Source organism: Oryctolagus cuniculus, chromosome 12 (assembly GCF_051225735.1).
Source record: "Oryctolagus cuniculus isolate XC-2025 breed Fujian yellow rabbit chromosome 12, ASM5122573v1, whole genome shotgun sequence".
NCBI classification, from domain to species: Eukaryota; Metazoa; Chordata; class Mammalia; order Lagomorpha; family Leporidae; genus Oryctolagus; species Oryctolagus cuniculus.
The window spans coordinates 9612197-9628635 of record NC_142878.1 but is presented as its reverse complement, the minus strand read 5'-3'; the positions used below and the strand labels follow the sequence as shown (position 1 = coordinate 9628635).

General features: G+C 57.0%; 1 protein-coding gene across 2 annotated transcripts in view; it reads left to right on the top strand.

Moving 5' to 3' along the window:
* ADAMTS17 (ADAM metallopeptidase with thrombospondin type 1 motif 17) overlaps nt 1–16439 on the top strand; it is a 269013-nt gene that overhangs the window by 144253 nt on the left and 108321 nt on the right. For both annotated transcript variants that reach the window (XM_051822951.3, XM_089311139.1), the window contains 2 exons: nt 8244–8384; nt 9118–9268. In XM_051822951.3, coding sequence (XP_051678911.3) covers nt 8244–8384; nt 9118–9268 — 292 coding nt within the window. The remainder of the gene's footprint in view (nt 1–8243; nt 8385–9117; nt 9269–16439) is intronic.

Here is a 16439-nt window from a genome sequence, read left to right as displayed (position 1 = left end):
TTTCTACAAACTTTTTGAAGACCTCATATTCACAGATGTCAAATAATCTCGCACCAAAATGAACTTCATCTCGTGTTTCCGTCTTCCACCAGCCTTTTGAAGTACCCTCATGTTTGTCGAGTGAGTAGCTGACAGCATTATTATCCTTGCTTGGGCCTCGCTCGAAGATTCCACGTTGGCTCTGCCAAGAGGCAGAACTGGAATCTCCATACAGGGCTCGTGTCTAAGGCAGGAGGATAACGTGGCCAAAATGATCTTTGAAAATTGCTTTGGAAGGGACCACCTCACGCTCCTGCCACTGCTCACATCAAAACTGTGTACCTCGTGCCTGGGGTGCATGCAAAATGTGTGTCATGAAACATTAGAATCACGTGTCAGTGTGCACATGCGAACATACGCAAGCACGTGCAACATGCTTGGTGAGTTGAGCAGGGGCAGCGTCGACCGTAATCTGTCTTGTCTCTTTTGTTGATTTTTGTTAAACTGAAAAGCCCACTTGATGTGAGTCTTCCCTGTGTGCTGTGCTCCTACGTCCTCACGCAGACACAGTTCAGGCAGGTCTGCCCTGAAGGGAGGCTGTACCCGACTCTTGGGACGGACATCGAAATCCCACATACAGGGGCCGGCCCGGTGGCATGGCAGCTTAGGCCACTTCCTGTGACACTGAGCTCCCATATGGGCACTGGCTCACGTCCTGGATGTTCCACTTCTTTTTTTTTTTTATTTTTTTATTTGGGGAGTGAGCCAGCAGATGGAAGATTCTCTCCCCACCCCACCCTGTGTGTGTGTGTCTGTTTTCTCCTCCAGGAGTGAGGTCGTTGGTGATCACGATGATTAACCCCATTCATCTCGCATCAGTGAGTGCAGCCTCCTGTCCCCATGTGACTTTGCGTCCTTGGAGGGCAGAGTTCTGGGTATCTGATGGCTGGGGCGCAGTCTGGACAGCAGGGGGCGCCAGCTGCGGACAGCCTGCCCCCCTGGGGCACCGATCCATCCTGAGTTAATTCACCGCAGGAGCACAGAGCTGCCCAGCCTTCCTTGGGCTGTCCTGGGCCGTTCCTGTCACAGCAGATGTCTCCTGAGTGGGGACCGCCCAGCCAGGTGCCTGCAGGGCTGCCGTCCCAGGGCCGGGTCCAGCGCCGCTGCCTGCAGTGGGGAGGCCGTGGCACAGGAGCTGGCGCCCTGGGTTCTGCAAACCCCACCCCAAGCATTTTTCACAAACTCAGCCCAGGCCGCTCTGAGCTGGAGTCGGACACGAGTCGCACACCTGACCACGCATCCCGGAGCTGTCCTGGCACAGGCTGCAGCTGACCCTCACAGCAGGGCAGATGCCCCGAGTCTGGGACCCCATGCTGCCTCCTATACTTCCAGCATCTGGGGGAGGCCAGGAGGAGGCGAGCATTGTAGAAATCCCCAGAGCCGCCCATGGCGTTCCCTGCAGCCAGCGCGGGAGTAACCTGTGATTCTGCTTCAAGATAAAGTCAACCCCAAGCCTTGGGGTTCGCAGTGGGTCTGAAAAGTCCAGGCCACGTGGGGCGTGAGGCCCCTGTGTGCCCTGTGTTCCATGGTCGCTGCAAGTCCCGCGCTCTGTGGGTGGACTGAACACTGCTCATTTTCGTTAAATATGACGCCACCCGAAATAACAGATGCTGGGCTGCGGACCTGAAGTTACGTGGGGTTTTCAGTTGGGTATTCTCTCATTTACTCTAAATATAGCCTCAGTGGGGCGTTGTGGGAACCTCGAGTATCAAGCCCGCCAGCCCGGTGCTCGTTGGCGGAGCTGTGCACTGCTGTGGCGCTGTGTCCCTGCCCGATTGCCGTGAGCCAGACTGGGTGCCGCCCGGGTCAGAGGCGGGTCCCGGAAGGCAGGAGCTCAGGAGGCACCCCGCTGAGCACGGGCAGAGGGCACCCAGGGCACAGGCCGGGAGAGGCTGATGGTATGGGGGCAGTGACTGTGTGCCCAGCAGGGCAGGCTGGGGAGTGGTCCCAAGAGGAACATTCGAGACTCCCCTTCACCCCACCCTGCCGCGCCCCCGCTGTGGACCTCGGACCTCGGATCCACGGTTCTCCAGACATCTCATTATTGGTTGGAAACCCGTCTGGAGGTGGCTGCTGGGGAGGCCGCAGCCTGGGGCAGCGGGCGGTGTGTGTGGCTCTGGCAGGACAGCCTCCCCCCCACCCCCACCGCGCTAGCTGGCAGCCGCCTCCAATACTGACCACGTCGGTGGAGGTGGTGAGGGGGAGAAGGCGCTCCCGCTGGGGGATTTGGGAATTCCTGAAGATCAGCGGGTGCTGCCTCTCGCTGGTAAGGGTGCAGATTTGGCGATGTGGAGCTGTTCTCGCCAACACGACCGGCGAGGCCTTCGAACCTGGTGAGGGGAGATGGGGGGACAGGTGCCTCAGGCAGGGAGACCCCTGAGGAAGCTCCCGGCTGCGCTTCCCATCCACCCTCCCCGGATCGGGGATGCTGGGGCTTGCTGAAACCATTGGCATTCCCTAAAGAGGCAACAGGCTCATTTCTCCTGGGCTCCTGGCCCCTGGACATATCCCGTTGTTGATGTGAGCAGGCCGAGACCTCTCCTCCTCCCTTCTGGAGCAAGAACTCGATTAAGGTGGAGACCCTGGTCTGTGACGCAGACCAGGACTCAGAGGGTCCTGGGTGTGGCCATTGTGACACCTTTCCTGCTGGATCAGGGCCACGCCTGGCAGGGGTGGACACAGGGCAGCTCCACCCGGCCACACGAGGTGGTGATCCTGACCCCTGTGAGAGGAAGCTGAGCCCTTTCTCACCAGGTGTTCCCGCGACCTTCTATAGCCAGCCCAGGCCGTTGCAATGGATTCTGAAATCTCTCACCAGTTTGACTTAGAAATGTCAAGTCGGGCAGGTGTGGGGGCACAGTGGGCTAAGCCATTGCTTGGAAGGCCCTTGTCCCGTGTTACAGGGCCTGGGTTTGGGTCCATGCTCTGCTTCCGCTTCAGCTTCCTGCTGATGGCCACCTGGGAAGGCCGCAATGATGGCCCCAGTGCTGTGTCCCTCCCACCCCGGTGGGAGGCCAGAATAGAGCTCCTGGCTCCTGGCTTTAGCATTTGGTGATTGCAGGCATTTGGGGAGTGAACTGGCAGATGGAAGGTCCGTGTCCCTCTCTGCCTCACAAATGCGTACACGTAAGGAAGCTTTATAGAAGCGCACTATAACCATAAAACAGACATCAAACCCTAAATCCAACTGGAAGTGGATGTCTTTTGATATCCTTTGGTAAAAGGTGGATTAATACCCCCACTGCATGCGTACACTGGGATGTGTCTGTCCTGCCGTCTGCCGGGAGACGTGCGGGTTGTTGTCATGGGCATGGAGGCGCTGCTCTCTCTGCGATCCTGATTTCGGTTCTTCTGGATAAATCGGCAGGAGTAGGATAGCCAGGTCGCAGGGTGGTTCCATTTTTAATGTCTTGAGGATGCTGCATGCTCCTCTTCCCCAGCAGATAAACCATTGCCTGTTCCCGCCAGCAGTGTGACCATTGCCCGTTCCCGCCAGCAGTGTGACCATTGCCCGTTCCTGCCAGCAGTGTGACCATTGCCCGTTCCCGCCAGCAGTGTGACCATTGCCCATTCCCGCCAGCAGTGTGACCATTGCCCGTTCCCGCCAGCAGTGTGACCATTGCCCGTTCCCGCCAGCAGTGTGACCATTGCCCATTCCTGCCAGCAGTGTGACCATTGCCTGTTCCCGCCAGCGGTGTGACCATTGCCCGTTCCCGCCAGCAGTGTGCAGGGTCCCAGGGTCTCTGCATCCTCACGGGTGCTTGTGAGGCCGGGTGGTACCAGCACAGCAGGTTGAGGCCATCTCCCATTGCTGGTTATTTTTGCATTTCCCTGATGACTGGAAACCCTGAGCATTTTTCATGTACCTGCTGGCCATGTGTCTGTTGTCTTTGGAGAAATGTCTATCGAGTCTATAGCCCATTTTTTAAAATGTGACTTGTAAGAAGAATGATGGATTTGAAGGAGAGAGAGAAAGAGGGATCTTCCATCCACTGCTTTACCCCCTAAATGCCTACAACAGCCAGAGCTGGGCCAGGCCAAAGCCAACAACCAGGAACTCAACCTGGGTCTCCCATGTGAGTAACAGGGACACAGAACGTGAGCCGTCGTGTGGTGCTGGATGGAGAGAGAGCAGAGTGGATTTGAACCCAAGCACTGTGACGTGGAGCGCGGGCATTCCAGGCAGCACCTTAACCTCTGCTCCAAACATCCACTGCTTGAGCACCTTTTAAAATCAGGGCATTTGTTGTTGGGGTTTGTTTTTTATATTTGTTTTTGCTACTCAGCTGCAAGAGTTATTTACGTAGTTTGGAAAGTAACCACTTATGCAAGAGTACTCCAAAATATTTATGGAAAATAGAATTGAAAGATGTTTATTTTGGTGAAAACATTGCCCCAAAAATATATCTTTCATAAAACTTATTTTCCATAAACTTTTTTGCGTCCCTTTGTATTATGCTGTATGAAACAAGCCTGTCACAGAAGGAAAGATGCTGCAAGATTCCACTAACATGAAGCAGCTAAGCTAGTCCAGTCCAGACGGGCAGTTGCGAGGGGCTGAAGGGAGGGAAACATGGAAGTTGCTGCTCAGTGGACCGTGAATTTCAGCCAAGCAGGACGAGCAGGTTCTGGAGATCTGCTGTAAGACACTGTGAGTGTGGCTCACAGCAGAGACACTGTAGCTACAGCCAACAGCAGACACCTGCCTAACAACACTCATGATCACAGTAGGGACACCATAGCTACAGCCAAGAACAGACACCTGCTGTACCACACTCATCACAGTGGAAACACTGTAGCTGTAGCCTACAGCAGATACGTGCTATACCACACTCATGATCACAGCAGAGACACTGTAGCTACAGCCAACAGCAGACACCTGCTTAACAACACTCATGATCACAGGGGAGACACTGTAGCTACAGCCAAGAACAGACACCTGCTGTACCACACTCATCACAGTGGAAACACTGTAGCTGTAGCCTACAGCAGATACGTGCTATACCACACTCATGATCACAGCAGAGACATTGTAGCTACAGCCAACAGCAGACACCTGCTTAACAACACTCATGATCACAGGGGAGACACTGTAGCTACAGCCAAGAACAGACACCTGCTGTACCACACTCATCACAGTGGAAACACTGTAGCTGTAGCCTACAGCAGATACGTGCTATACCACACTCATGATCACAGCAGAGACATTGTAGCTACAGCCAACAGCAGACACCTGCTTAACAACACTCATGATCACAGGGGAGACACTGTAGCTACAGCCAAGAACAGACACCTGCTGTACCACACTCATCACAGTGGAAACACTGTAGCTGTAGCCTACAGCAGATACGTGCTATACCACACTCATGATCACAGCAGAGACACTGTAGCTACAGCCAACAGCAGACACCTGCTTAACAACACTCATGATTACAGGGGAGACACTGTAGCTACAGCCAACAGCAGATACCAGCGTACAACACTAACTTTTGCTAACAGTGGGATGTGCTGTATAACACTGTAACTAGAAGTGATAGTACTGTGTTGTATGCCTAAAATTTTAAGAGCATAGTTCTCATATTAAGTGTTCTTGTCACAGTAAAATACAAAAAAAGATAAAGGACCTCAAAAAGAAATAATTCATACTGAGAATAAAAACAGAAAGAATGTTGTGCAGGAAGGAGGATTTGAAAACCTTTTTTAATTATAACAGAATGTTTTAAAAAGCTGACTGGAAGTTGCTTTCTTATGTAAATATGTGTAAATAAATATTTTTTTCTTGCCAACCAAAAAAAGAGACAGAAATGAGGGGTGGCCGGGAAGCTGAGTAATTGCATTGAAAACCAGGACTGACTGTGTTCAGCAAAGACACTGTTGGAAATCTGTCTCAGCTGTTCTCCTGGGCCAGAGTAAATGATGATTTCCTGGCTCTTCCTTTACCCTGAGTGGAAGGGTGGCCGACATCCAGGCAGGAGGATGGGAGAGCCGGAGGCAGTTCCCTGTGCCCCCAGCAATGTGCTCCTGCACTCAGCTGGCTCACGTGGCCTGGGTGTGGGTTCTCCAGGTTGGGGGGTGCTTTCTTCAGGACTGGAAGGATACTCCATTTGACTCACATTTCCTGAGTACTTGCTGTGTGCCAGGTACTGATAGAGAAGCCATCCTGGGGGATTCAGGCCTGTCGGCAGAGGCTGTGCAGACCAGGGAGGGGTCTTTACTTATTGGAAAACAGGTTGATTTATTCAAAAAGCAAAGCAGTGAAGAGAGAGGGGAGAAACAGATCTTCCATCTGCTGGTTCACTCCCCAAATGGTTGCAACAGTTGGGGCTGTGTTAAGCTGAAGCCAGGAGCCTGGGGCTCCACCTAGGTCTCCCACGTGGAGACAGGGGCACAAGCACTTGGGCCCTGGTCCGCTGCTTTCCCGGGTGCATTAGCCGGGAGCCGGATCAGAAGCTGAGAAGCTGGGTCTTGAACCAGCCCATTGATATGGGACATGGATGTCACAAACAGAGGCTAACCCTGTGCGGCACCATGCTGGCCCCATGTCATGTGTTAGTGTAAGCTATGAAGTTAGTTTTTTCACGAAGTTTATGTTTTGGGTTAAGCCTTGCCTTTGAGGGCGAATGTCCCTTGTCACACTCCACCTTCTTCACACAGAACACACCTGTGATAGGAGTTTGAACTGAGTTTCATGTGTGTGTGTGTGTGTCTGTCTGTCTGTCTATATAGGGACCCTCTGGGAGCAGATTTTTATGACTCGTCCCTCATCTTTTACAGGCCGTCTTGCCCAGATGCACTTTGTCAGCAGTCTGTTTTAGCTATTAGCTAAAATCGTTTTCTTGAAAACAACCCCTTTGCTCTTTATCGGTTAACCCAGCAGGTATCCACGTGCATGGATTACAGGACCCCTGGCACTGGTAGGCTGAAGGGTAAATACAGCTGGCCCTCAGCAAGCGGGCCCTTGGCAGGCGAGGGGACCCTGCTGGGCCCTCCCCCGAGTGCATTCGTGCCACCCGGTGTCAGCTTAGCCCAGGGGAGCTCTTCCCACAAGGTAGGCAGGTGGAAGACAGCGGGGACCAGTAAGTGGCCAACAGGCCCATCTTGGGGTGGCGTCAGCACCAAGCACTAGGCAGGGAGTTGGTGGAAGATGGCCAGAGACCTGTGAGGAGGAACGGGAGGGCTTGGCTCTGGCACCGCACCTGCAGCGCCTTCAGTGGTGAGCTGCGTCTGGCTTCTCATCGCCCGGCCTGCGATGCTGTCCCGTGCACCCCTCTGTCTTCTGCACTGGTACCCGGTGCATGGGAAACAGCTGAAAAACTTTTGGAATGAATGAATGAGTGAGTGAGTGAATGAGCCTGCTTCTCCTCCAGCCCCGGGGATCATTGACAAAGAACAGGAGTCCTTATGCACACTGGGACTCTGTCCTGGACTCAGCACCCAGCAGTGGCGTGAGCTGCACGGCGCTCAGCCACCTGAGCCTGGACGGCAGCCTGGTGCCTCTCAGGGACAGTGGGGCAGGGGAGGTGGCAGGTGCAGTGATGAAGACCAAAAAGCCACCACTTTGCGTGACTGAAGAAACGACCTCCATCACGTTCTTTTTTTTTTTTTTTCCAAGATTTATTTATTTATTTGAAAGAGTTATAGAGAAAGAGAAATTTTCATCTACTGGTTCACTCCCCACTGCAGTGGTCAACGCTGGGCCAGGCTGAAGCCAGGAGCTGCTTCTGGGTCTCCATGTGGGCGGCAGGGGCCCAAACACTTGGGCCATCTTCTGCTGCTCTTCCCAAGTGCATTAGCAGGGAGCTGGGTGGGAAGTGGAGCGGCCAGGACAGGAACCGGCACCCATATGGAATGCCGGCACAGCGGTTGGCGGTTTAAGCTGCTACACCACAGCACTGGCCCCTCCGGATTCTGTAAGTCCTGGTCTTGGACAGTCCCCCCACCCCACCCCACCCCCGGCCCTTAGCACAGTTTCTTCCCCGTAAGGAGCATTGCGTGTTAGGAAGCAAACGGAAGCACCAGCCTCCAGTGGAATGAGTGTAAGGTCCCAGCTGTTTGCTGAATGGACCTGAGCCAAACCTTGGGCCTCCGTCTGCCCCAAGAGGACAAGCGCCAATCCCACTCGCCTTTGGTGTCGAAGGCCTGAACTCCGGGACCTGTGACCTTGAACTTGTGGCTGAAGCGCACCTGTTTTCTCCTCCCAACAGCTTGGGCATGAACCATGACGACGAGCACACGTCCTGCGCCGGCCGCTCCCACGTCATGTCTGGGGAGTGGGTGAAAGGCCGCAACCCCAGCGACCTCTCCTGGTCTCCCTGCAGTCGCGAGGACCTGGAAAACTTCCTCAGGTAAGTCCTGAGTCATGTGGTGCAGCCAGCACTGCAGGGGTCACCGCCCGAGAAGTCAGGCGACTCCGGCCAAGTGTGAGAGGGAGAGCGGAGGCTCCTGTCCAGTTCTCAGCTGGCCCTGAAGAGGCCGTGGGTGCCACCACCGCCCCGGGCCTGGCGTCTCCTTGGGCTCCCCTTCCGTCTAAATGATTGATCACAGTCCGCCCTGTGGTGCTGTCTCGGGAAGAACCCGGGTTCGTTTCTCTGCAGCCTACATCCGGGAGCACACGCCGCCCCAGAGGCGCCCCAGGCTGCCCTGCAGCCGAGCTCTGGTGGAGGGGTGCCCCAGAAGGTGTCCATGCCATTCTGTCCACAGGCTTCCGTGGAGTTGACTGTCGGTTTCAGACCCTTGTCGGGGTCTGTCCCCACGGGCCACCCGAGTCCCTTAGTGTCAGCCTCAGAGTTAGTGGCCAACAGGCTCAGGAGTGAACGCGCTCGTCAGTTCTCGTGCTTCTGCCCCCCACCGGGTGTCTGGGAGCCCGGAGTCCTGCTCGGACGCTGTCAGCTCTTGGTATTGTTTCACTTTGCACGGGAGGTCAGCCCGACAACATGGGTGCTTCCTCTGCTCACGTCCGAGCGCCTGGGTCCTTTTCCCATACATGATTCAGAGGCGCGTGCTGCTCCAGGACTGGCAAGTCGGCACAAAATCCCGACTGGTACGCACGCGAGTCGGCTTGTCCCTTGGCTGTTTCAGATCCAAAGTCAGCGCCTGTCTGCTGGTCACGGACCCGAGGAGCCAGCACGCTGTGCGCCTGCCCCACAAGCTGCCCGGCATGCACTACAGCGCCAATGAGCAGTGCCAGATCCTGTTCGGCACCAACGCCACCTTCTGCAGGAACATGGAGGTGAGCAGCCCCGGGAGGGCTTGGGAGAGGGCCTGGGCCTGGCTGGGCCTCCGCGGGCCTGGCTGGGCCTCCGCGGGCCTGGCTGGGCCTCCGCGGGCCTGACTGAGCCTCCGCGGGCCTGGCTGGGCCTCCGCGGGCCTGGCTGAGCCTCCGCGGGCCTGACTGGGCCTCCGCGGGCCTGGCTGGGCCTCCGCGGGCCTGACTGGGCCTCCGCGGGCCTGGCTGGGCCTCCGCGGGCCTGGCTGCGCCTCCGCGGGCCTGGCTGGGCCTCCGCGGGCCTGGCTGGGCCTCCGCGGGCCTGGCTGGGCCTCCGCGGGCCTGGCTGGGCCTCCGCGGGCCTGACTGAGCCTCCGCGGGCCTGGCTGGGCCTCCGCGGGCCTGGCTGAGCCTCCGCGGGCCTGACTGGGCCTCCGCGGGCCTGGCTGGGCCTCCGCGGGCCTGACTGGGCCTCCGCGGGCCTGGCTGGGCCTCCGCGGGCCTGACTGAGCCTCCGCGGGCCTGGCTGGGCCTCCGCGGGCCTGGCTGGGCCTCCGCGGGCCTGGCTGGGCCTCCGCGGGCCTGACTGAGCCTCCGCGGGCCTGGCTGGGCCTCCGCGGGCCTGGCTTCGGCAGGAGGCAGTGGCATTCACACGCAGCACCTGCACAAATGCACACGCCCACGCACGTGTGCACACACAGGCGTTCACATGCACAGACACACAGATGGCCACACATGCATGCGTACCTGTGTGTCTGTGTGTGTGTGTGTGCAGTCGCACCCATGGGCAGGGGACATCTCCATGGAGGTGATGCTGTGTCACGTGCCCAGCAGGGAGCCCTCCCCGCGGGGCAGGACTGATGGCGTGGAGCTGGGCAGGCTCTTCCATGCCAGCGAGGGTCATTTTCCCCTCCAGGAACCGGGAGACTGGGGAGTAGGGACAGGGGGAGATGCACGTATGGGGGCTCCCCACTGCCCAGGCTGGACCCTGCCCGCCCTGTGCCGTGAAGCCCTGCCTGCAGCCCCCAGACCAGCGGCTTTTAACTCCATTTTAACAGGTGTAAAAACAGAGGTTCAAAGAGACTAAGTAGCAGGCCAGGATTCCCATGGGCTGGGCGGTGGACCCCATGCGTCTGTTACTGAGGGAAGGGAAGAAGGGCGCCCCCCCGCCCCATGTTGTGTGAACTTTCGTTAGCATCCCTTCGGTTCAAGGTCAGCTGCTTCCTGGAAGCCCCAGCCCAGATCTGTGTCTGGTGACATCGCGCGCTTGTGAGTGACCATGAGGCTGGGCATCTGCCCCCAGCTCCCAGGAACTGCGGCTGCTTTCCCGGGCTCCTTGGGAGTTTACCAGTAATGAAACGCCGTCCTTGGCAGCGTCCTGCCCTGAGCTAGCTGGTGATCAGGTTAGGGGAGAGACATGGCAGTCACTGCGACGGCCCCCAGGACAGCTGGCTGATGGTGGTGACCCCACGTGCAAGGCTCGCGTCACTTCCCTTGGACCTAGAGCCTGATGGGGTGAATGTGTCACTCCCAGCTCTTCCCCTACCCTGGGGATGGGGGAGGCGGAGCATCAGACGCCTGCCTGGGCCCCCTTGAGAGCCGAGGAGCTGCGGCCTCTGCCTCCTGGGACAGATGCTCTGCCTCCAGTAGGGTCCAGACAGTGCCACCCTGCAGGGCTCCAGGGCTTGCGTTTCGCAGGGGTGCGCCTTGGCCCCTTCCTGGGTCAGTGTTTCCGCGGAGGATGGGCGTGGCCAGTGCGGCTCTCTGCTCTATGGCATCATCTCCCGACGCTGGGATCTGCTGCCCCAGCCTGCTCTTCGGGCCCCTGCCCTCCCTCTGTTTCTGCCCTGCTGGCCTCCAGGGTCTTCCTGGAGCCCGCCTGGCCACTCCCAGCAGGGACGCGCACTGGCGTCTGCTGGCTCTGTGGTCACTTCTCCATGTGATGGCCTCCCTCACGTGTGTTGAGTTCTGTTTCCTCAGGGGGGCCTGCCTGGGCCACTGTGTTGAAGATGACCACCCGCCCTCCACCCCTGCAGCACCCGGGTCTCCAGCCTTCGGGCACGTGGCACCTTGCAGCATCTCTGGCATTTGCGTGTTGCTATGATCCTGGGCGTGATGATCTCCCCTCCTCGGTTACAAACCTCTGGGGGAAGCCGTCTCTGCTGCTCTCAGGGTTCCCCAGTGCAGCGAGCAGTGCCTGGCCTGCTGTGGGTGCTGAACATGGTTGTCGTCATGGGACCCGGCCATGACCCCACAGCCAACTCTTGGGTCCTTCTTATTGGCTTCACACTCCCACAGAGGAACCTGTGGACAAGCTCAGAGTGGAGAAAACGCTGGAGACCTTCCTGGGTAATGCACGGGGGAATTTCAGAATGTTTGTGGGAAATGAACAGATAGGTTTATTTTGAATTTTTTGCAACCTGTGCATAGCTTTTTCATCATATGCCTTTCCATGAACTTAGGAAAAACTACACATGGATTTAAAAAGTTTTTGCACAGAAGTGAACTTATCTGCTAATTCCATTTTTCCTCCGGCATTTTGAGGCAGCCCCGCGCCACTCCCCAAGGCTCACTCCACGGTTCTGCATCCGGCTCCCCAGAATGACGGTAGGACTTGGTCACACGTCCTGCAGGGGCCATGCCAACGGCTCCTGTGGCTCCTTCTGTTCTAGGCAGTGCCGTGAAGGCCCAGGGCTGCTGCCCGGTGGTCGCTTCTCGTTCTCTCAGCCTTGATGTCCTTGGTAAGCTCCCGGGGAGTTGCCCCGTGTCAAGTGCTGACGCCTAGGACCCGTCGCCTGCCCAGGTCACTCTCATTCCCGTCTGTGACGGGGGCGAAAGTATCTGCGCTTCCCCAAGGTCAGCAGTGCTTAGCCTCGGCGCCTGCCACTGTGGTGTTCGGCTGCAGCTGAACCTCGGCGTCGTCTGCAGCCAGAGACTCCCAGCGCTGATCAGAGCGCTCTCTCCCCTGAGTGCCGTCCCTGATCTTTCCAGCCGTGGTCCTCGCTCTCACTCTTGACGGTTGCGGTGGGATCCTGTGATGAAGGGGCGTGGTCCTCAGTGGCGTTTACGCCTGGGCCCAATTTCGGCTTTCAGGTCAATGAGATCATGGGCTTCGGATTTACCCTCCTGTCGGAAGCAACCAAAAAGCAGTGAAATACATGAAGTGGGGATTTTGCAGGACCCTGTCCAGCAAGCTGCGTGGTTCTGCAGAGGCGGAGAGGGGGCAGGTGAGCCCACGGCTGTGTGGGCCTTGGGGAGCACCACAGAGAGGCAGTGGGCTTCTTTAGATAAGGCGACAGAGCTGGTCATCCAGGGAAACTGAGGCAGGCAGGGCTCACAGGGAACAGCACCATGGAAGAAAGAGCTGCACAGAGATCTGCAGAGGGTCCCCCGCGAAGATCCAACCTCGCGGTCACCTAGGAGTGAGCGAAGTGCCTGCAGCAGGGGAGGAATCGCCTGGAAGGGTCAGAGGACAGCCCCACGGAGCTGGCGTGGCACCAGTGGGGTTCACAGGGCTTGGCTTCTCTGCACCCAGTGCTGGTCAGGTCCCAGCTAACCAAGCCTGAGAGCAAGGTCTGCGAGGATCAGAGTGCTGCCGGGGACTCACCACGGTCCTGGGACAAAGCTGCGAAGTGTGTGCGGACGCAGACGACTGCTCAGCACTCGGCAGGCCTAGAACACACACGTCTGGCTCCAGGTCTCCCAAAGCCCCAAGAGAGAATTAGTGCTGAGGACATTCAGAGAGTAGTTATAGCCACGTGCCAGGTTCGAGAGGGTAGCGGAAGAAGAGATCATGCAGACAGTGACACAAAGATAGGGGTGTGTGTGTGTGTGTGTGTGTGTGTGTGTGTGTGTGTGTCTCCATCTCCGTACAGAACTCCCAGGAAGGAAAACGGCAGTTTCTTGCATGAAAGATACCCTAGATAGGACTGATGCCAAACCTGACATCGCAGCAGAGAAGGCTTATGAAGGCAAAGAGAAAGCTATCCAAGGTGACATATGGAGAGAGCGAAGAACGAACGAGCAGTACAGAATTAGTGATCTGGGGGCTGACCGGGGGGGGGGGGGGTTGGAAAAATACTTGAAAAAAGGACTGAGAAATTTCTGCATTCGGTGGAAACTGTGAGACCACAGATCCAAGAACTCTCATCAGCCCCCGTGAGGAAACGCAGGCCAACGCTCATCATCACCATGACGGCACGGTTGCAAGCAGCTCTGGGGAGAAAGCCTGAACAGGGAGCAAGAAGACGGGTTGTTAGAGACAGAGCGGACTTCTCGCTGGAAGCAGTACAGGGCAAGGCCATTTAAGGCGCGGAGGGAAGAAAAGGCGACCAGGCTACAGCTGTTCACCCAGCAGGAATATGGCTCAAAGGTAAGTGTGGGGGCCAAGGGTGGGCCTGGCGCTTCAGCTGCCTGTGTCCACCACAGCCTGCCTGGCCTTGATGCTGGCGGCAGCTCCTGACCCCACCTTCCTGCCAGCCTGGACCCCGGGGCAGTGGCGGCTCAAGTGATTGGGCTCCTGCCACCCACAGGGGAGAAGTTCCGGGCTCCCAGCCTCAGCTCAGCCCCAGCCGTGGTGTGCAGTTGGAGGTTAACCCACAGATGGGTGCTCGCTGCTTTCTGTCTTTCTCTGTGCCTCTCTGATAAAGAAATGAAACATTTGAAAGTAAATGCATAAGAATTTGGTTTTTCTGTTGTGCCAAAGCTGAAAAAATTGGTTTCCAGCAGGCCTATACCATATTGTTACCAAGAAAGTCTTCGGCAGGAGACTGGTGTGGGTGGAAACGTGGATCTGCACAAAGGATGAGGAGTCCTGGACTGGTGCCTACCTGCGTAAACAGACCTACCTTGAGCTCTCTCTACATGTCTCTCTTAGAAATATTTATCTCTTTGAAAGAGTGACCGAGAGAGAGAGGGAGAGGGAGAAAGGTGGTGCTTCCATCTGCTGACTCACTCGCCAGGCAGCTGCCATAGCCTGGGGCCCAGAACTCCATCACAGTGGGTGGCAGGCGTCCGAGGATGAGGACCGTCGTCCTCTGCCTTCGCCGGTGCTTTAGCGGGAAGCAGACTCAGAAGCCGAGCAGCCGGGACAGGGACTGGTACTCTGCTCAGGGATGGCTGCGTCACAAGCAGCGGCTTCACCCACTGCACCACAAAGCGGGTCCCCTTCATGCATCTGTAAGATGGTTGGGGTCGGCACTGTGGTGTAGCAGGTAAAGCTGCCACCTGCAGTGCCAGCATCCCATATGGGCTCCAGTTCGAGTCCCAGCTGCTCCACTTCTGATCCAGCTCTCTGCTACGGCCTGGGAAAGCAGAGGAAGATGGCCCAAGTCCTTGGACCCCTGCACCCGCATGGGAGACCTGGAAGAGGCTCTTGGCTTCTGGCTTCGGATCGGCTCAGCTCTGGCCACGTGGCCAATTGCTACATTTGCTTTGGGAGCAGCCGAGGCTTCAGGTGCAGGTCACCTTGGCTTTGACCTGTATCTTCAGGTGGACAACCCCACCTGTCCCATCCCCGCCAGTCCCCACAGCGTCTCTGGGTGCCTCCTCGAGGGGATTGTGGTACAGAATTCTCAGCGATGTCCTCGGAGCCCCTCTCGGCCCCTTTCCGAGAAGCGAGCAACACATGCTGCTTGCTGGGTGCTGAGGAAGAGTGACAGCCAGCTGTGCTCGCACACGCGTGTGCTGAAGGAATGGCAGCCCACCCATCTGGAAGCGCCCCCCCCCCTCTCGAATGCTGCATTTGCATCAAGGAATTGAGGTCGCCGTCCCAGTCCCCAAGGCCTGGGCTCCTCTTGCGGGGATGGTGTGGGTGAGAACTTCTCTAGCTGGCCTCTGAGCTGGCCTCCGGCCCTGCACAGCTCTCGGGCGGCTTGGAAAAGTGCGTGCGTGTGTGTGTATGTGTGTGTGTGCGCACGTGTGTGTGCATGTACATGTATGTGTGCGCGTGTGTACACACGCCCGTGTGTATGTGCATGTGTGCACGCGTGTGTGTGTGCTCGCGCATATGGATGTGTGTGTGGTCTTTTGTCTTAAAACTTTCTGGAACCTTTAAGCCTATTATAGAACCAATACTAATGAAATAGGACATACACTTCCAAGGGAATAAACCCATGAGATGCACTGTTGGTGAGGCGTTGAACGTTCTCTTTTTCTGGGATACGGCGCATGGAAAGGGGGATAGAAGAACAAGATGGGGTTTGCTTTGAGGGCAGCACTAATCCCATGAGCAGGGCTGGGCAGTGTTGGTTCTGCTGCTGCCTCTCCGGCGGATGCCAGCATCCCATATGGGCGCCGGTTCGAGTCCTGGCTGCTCCACTTCCGTTCCAGCTCTCTGCTGTGGCCTGGGGAAAAAACAGTGGAAGATGGCCCATGTGCTTGGGCTCTTGCTACCTGCATAAGAGACCTAGAGGAAGCTCCTGGTTCCTGGCTTTGGCCTGGCCCACCCCAGCTGTTTTGGCCATCTGGGGAGAGAACCAGCAGATGGAAGACCTCCCTCTCCATCTCTCCGTCTCTCTAACTCTGACTTTCAAATAAATAAATAAATCCTTAAAAAATATAGGACGAAGAGGACCTCTTGTCCTCTGCTGGGTGACGATAGTCTCTGTGAGTTTTGAGTGTGGCCGTGTGCTGCCACGCTCTTGGCTGTTCCCACGCGTGTCACTGCTCCTGGGAGGCCCAGGTGTTTCTCTCCACATCAGGGTCGAGGCTGCCATCTCAAAGTGTCGTGTACACTCCCCTTGACATCCACATGACAGTGGCCACTGGACCCATGGCCAGATGGCGTCGTGTGGTGTGTCAATGGAGAAACGCGTGCAGGACTCTGTTACCAGTCTTGGGGGCGGGGGGGGGATTTGCAAACCTTTTCAGTCGAGTCGCTGCCTTGGTAATGGTATGCATTTTAGAAGTACTATACTCAGAGTATAGCAGAGGCCTCTGGGTAGGAATGGCCAGGCGCTGGGCGCGGGGAGTGACAGGCTGGGCCCTGCTCGCCGCGGGAGCTCTCTCTGAGCTGTTGGTCATCCAGGCGGCGGCTGCAGGCGGAGCTCCCTTCTGGCTGGACTTTCATTCTTGGCACTCACCAGCAACAGCTGTTTTAGAACCAATCCAATTAAAAACCATTTCCTCGCCCAGAGGTGTGGGGCAAACGACTTTGGGAAAATATTGCTACGTTTGCTTTGGGAGCAGCCGAGGC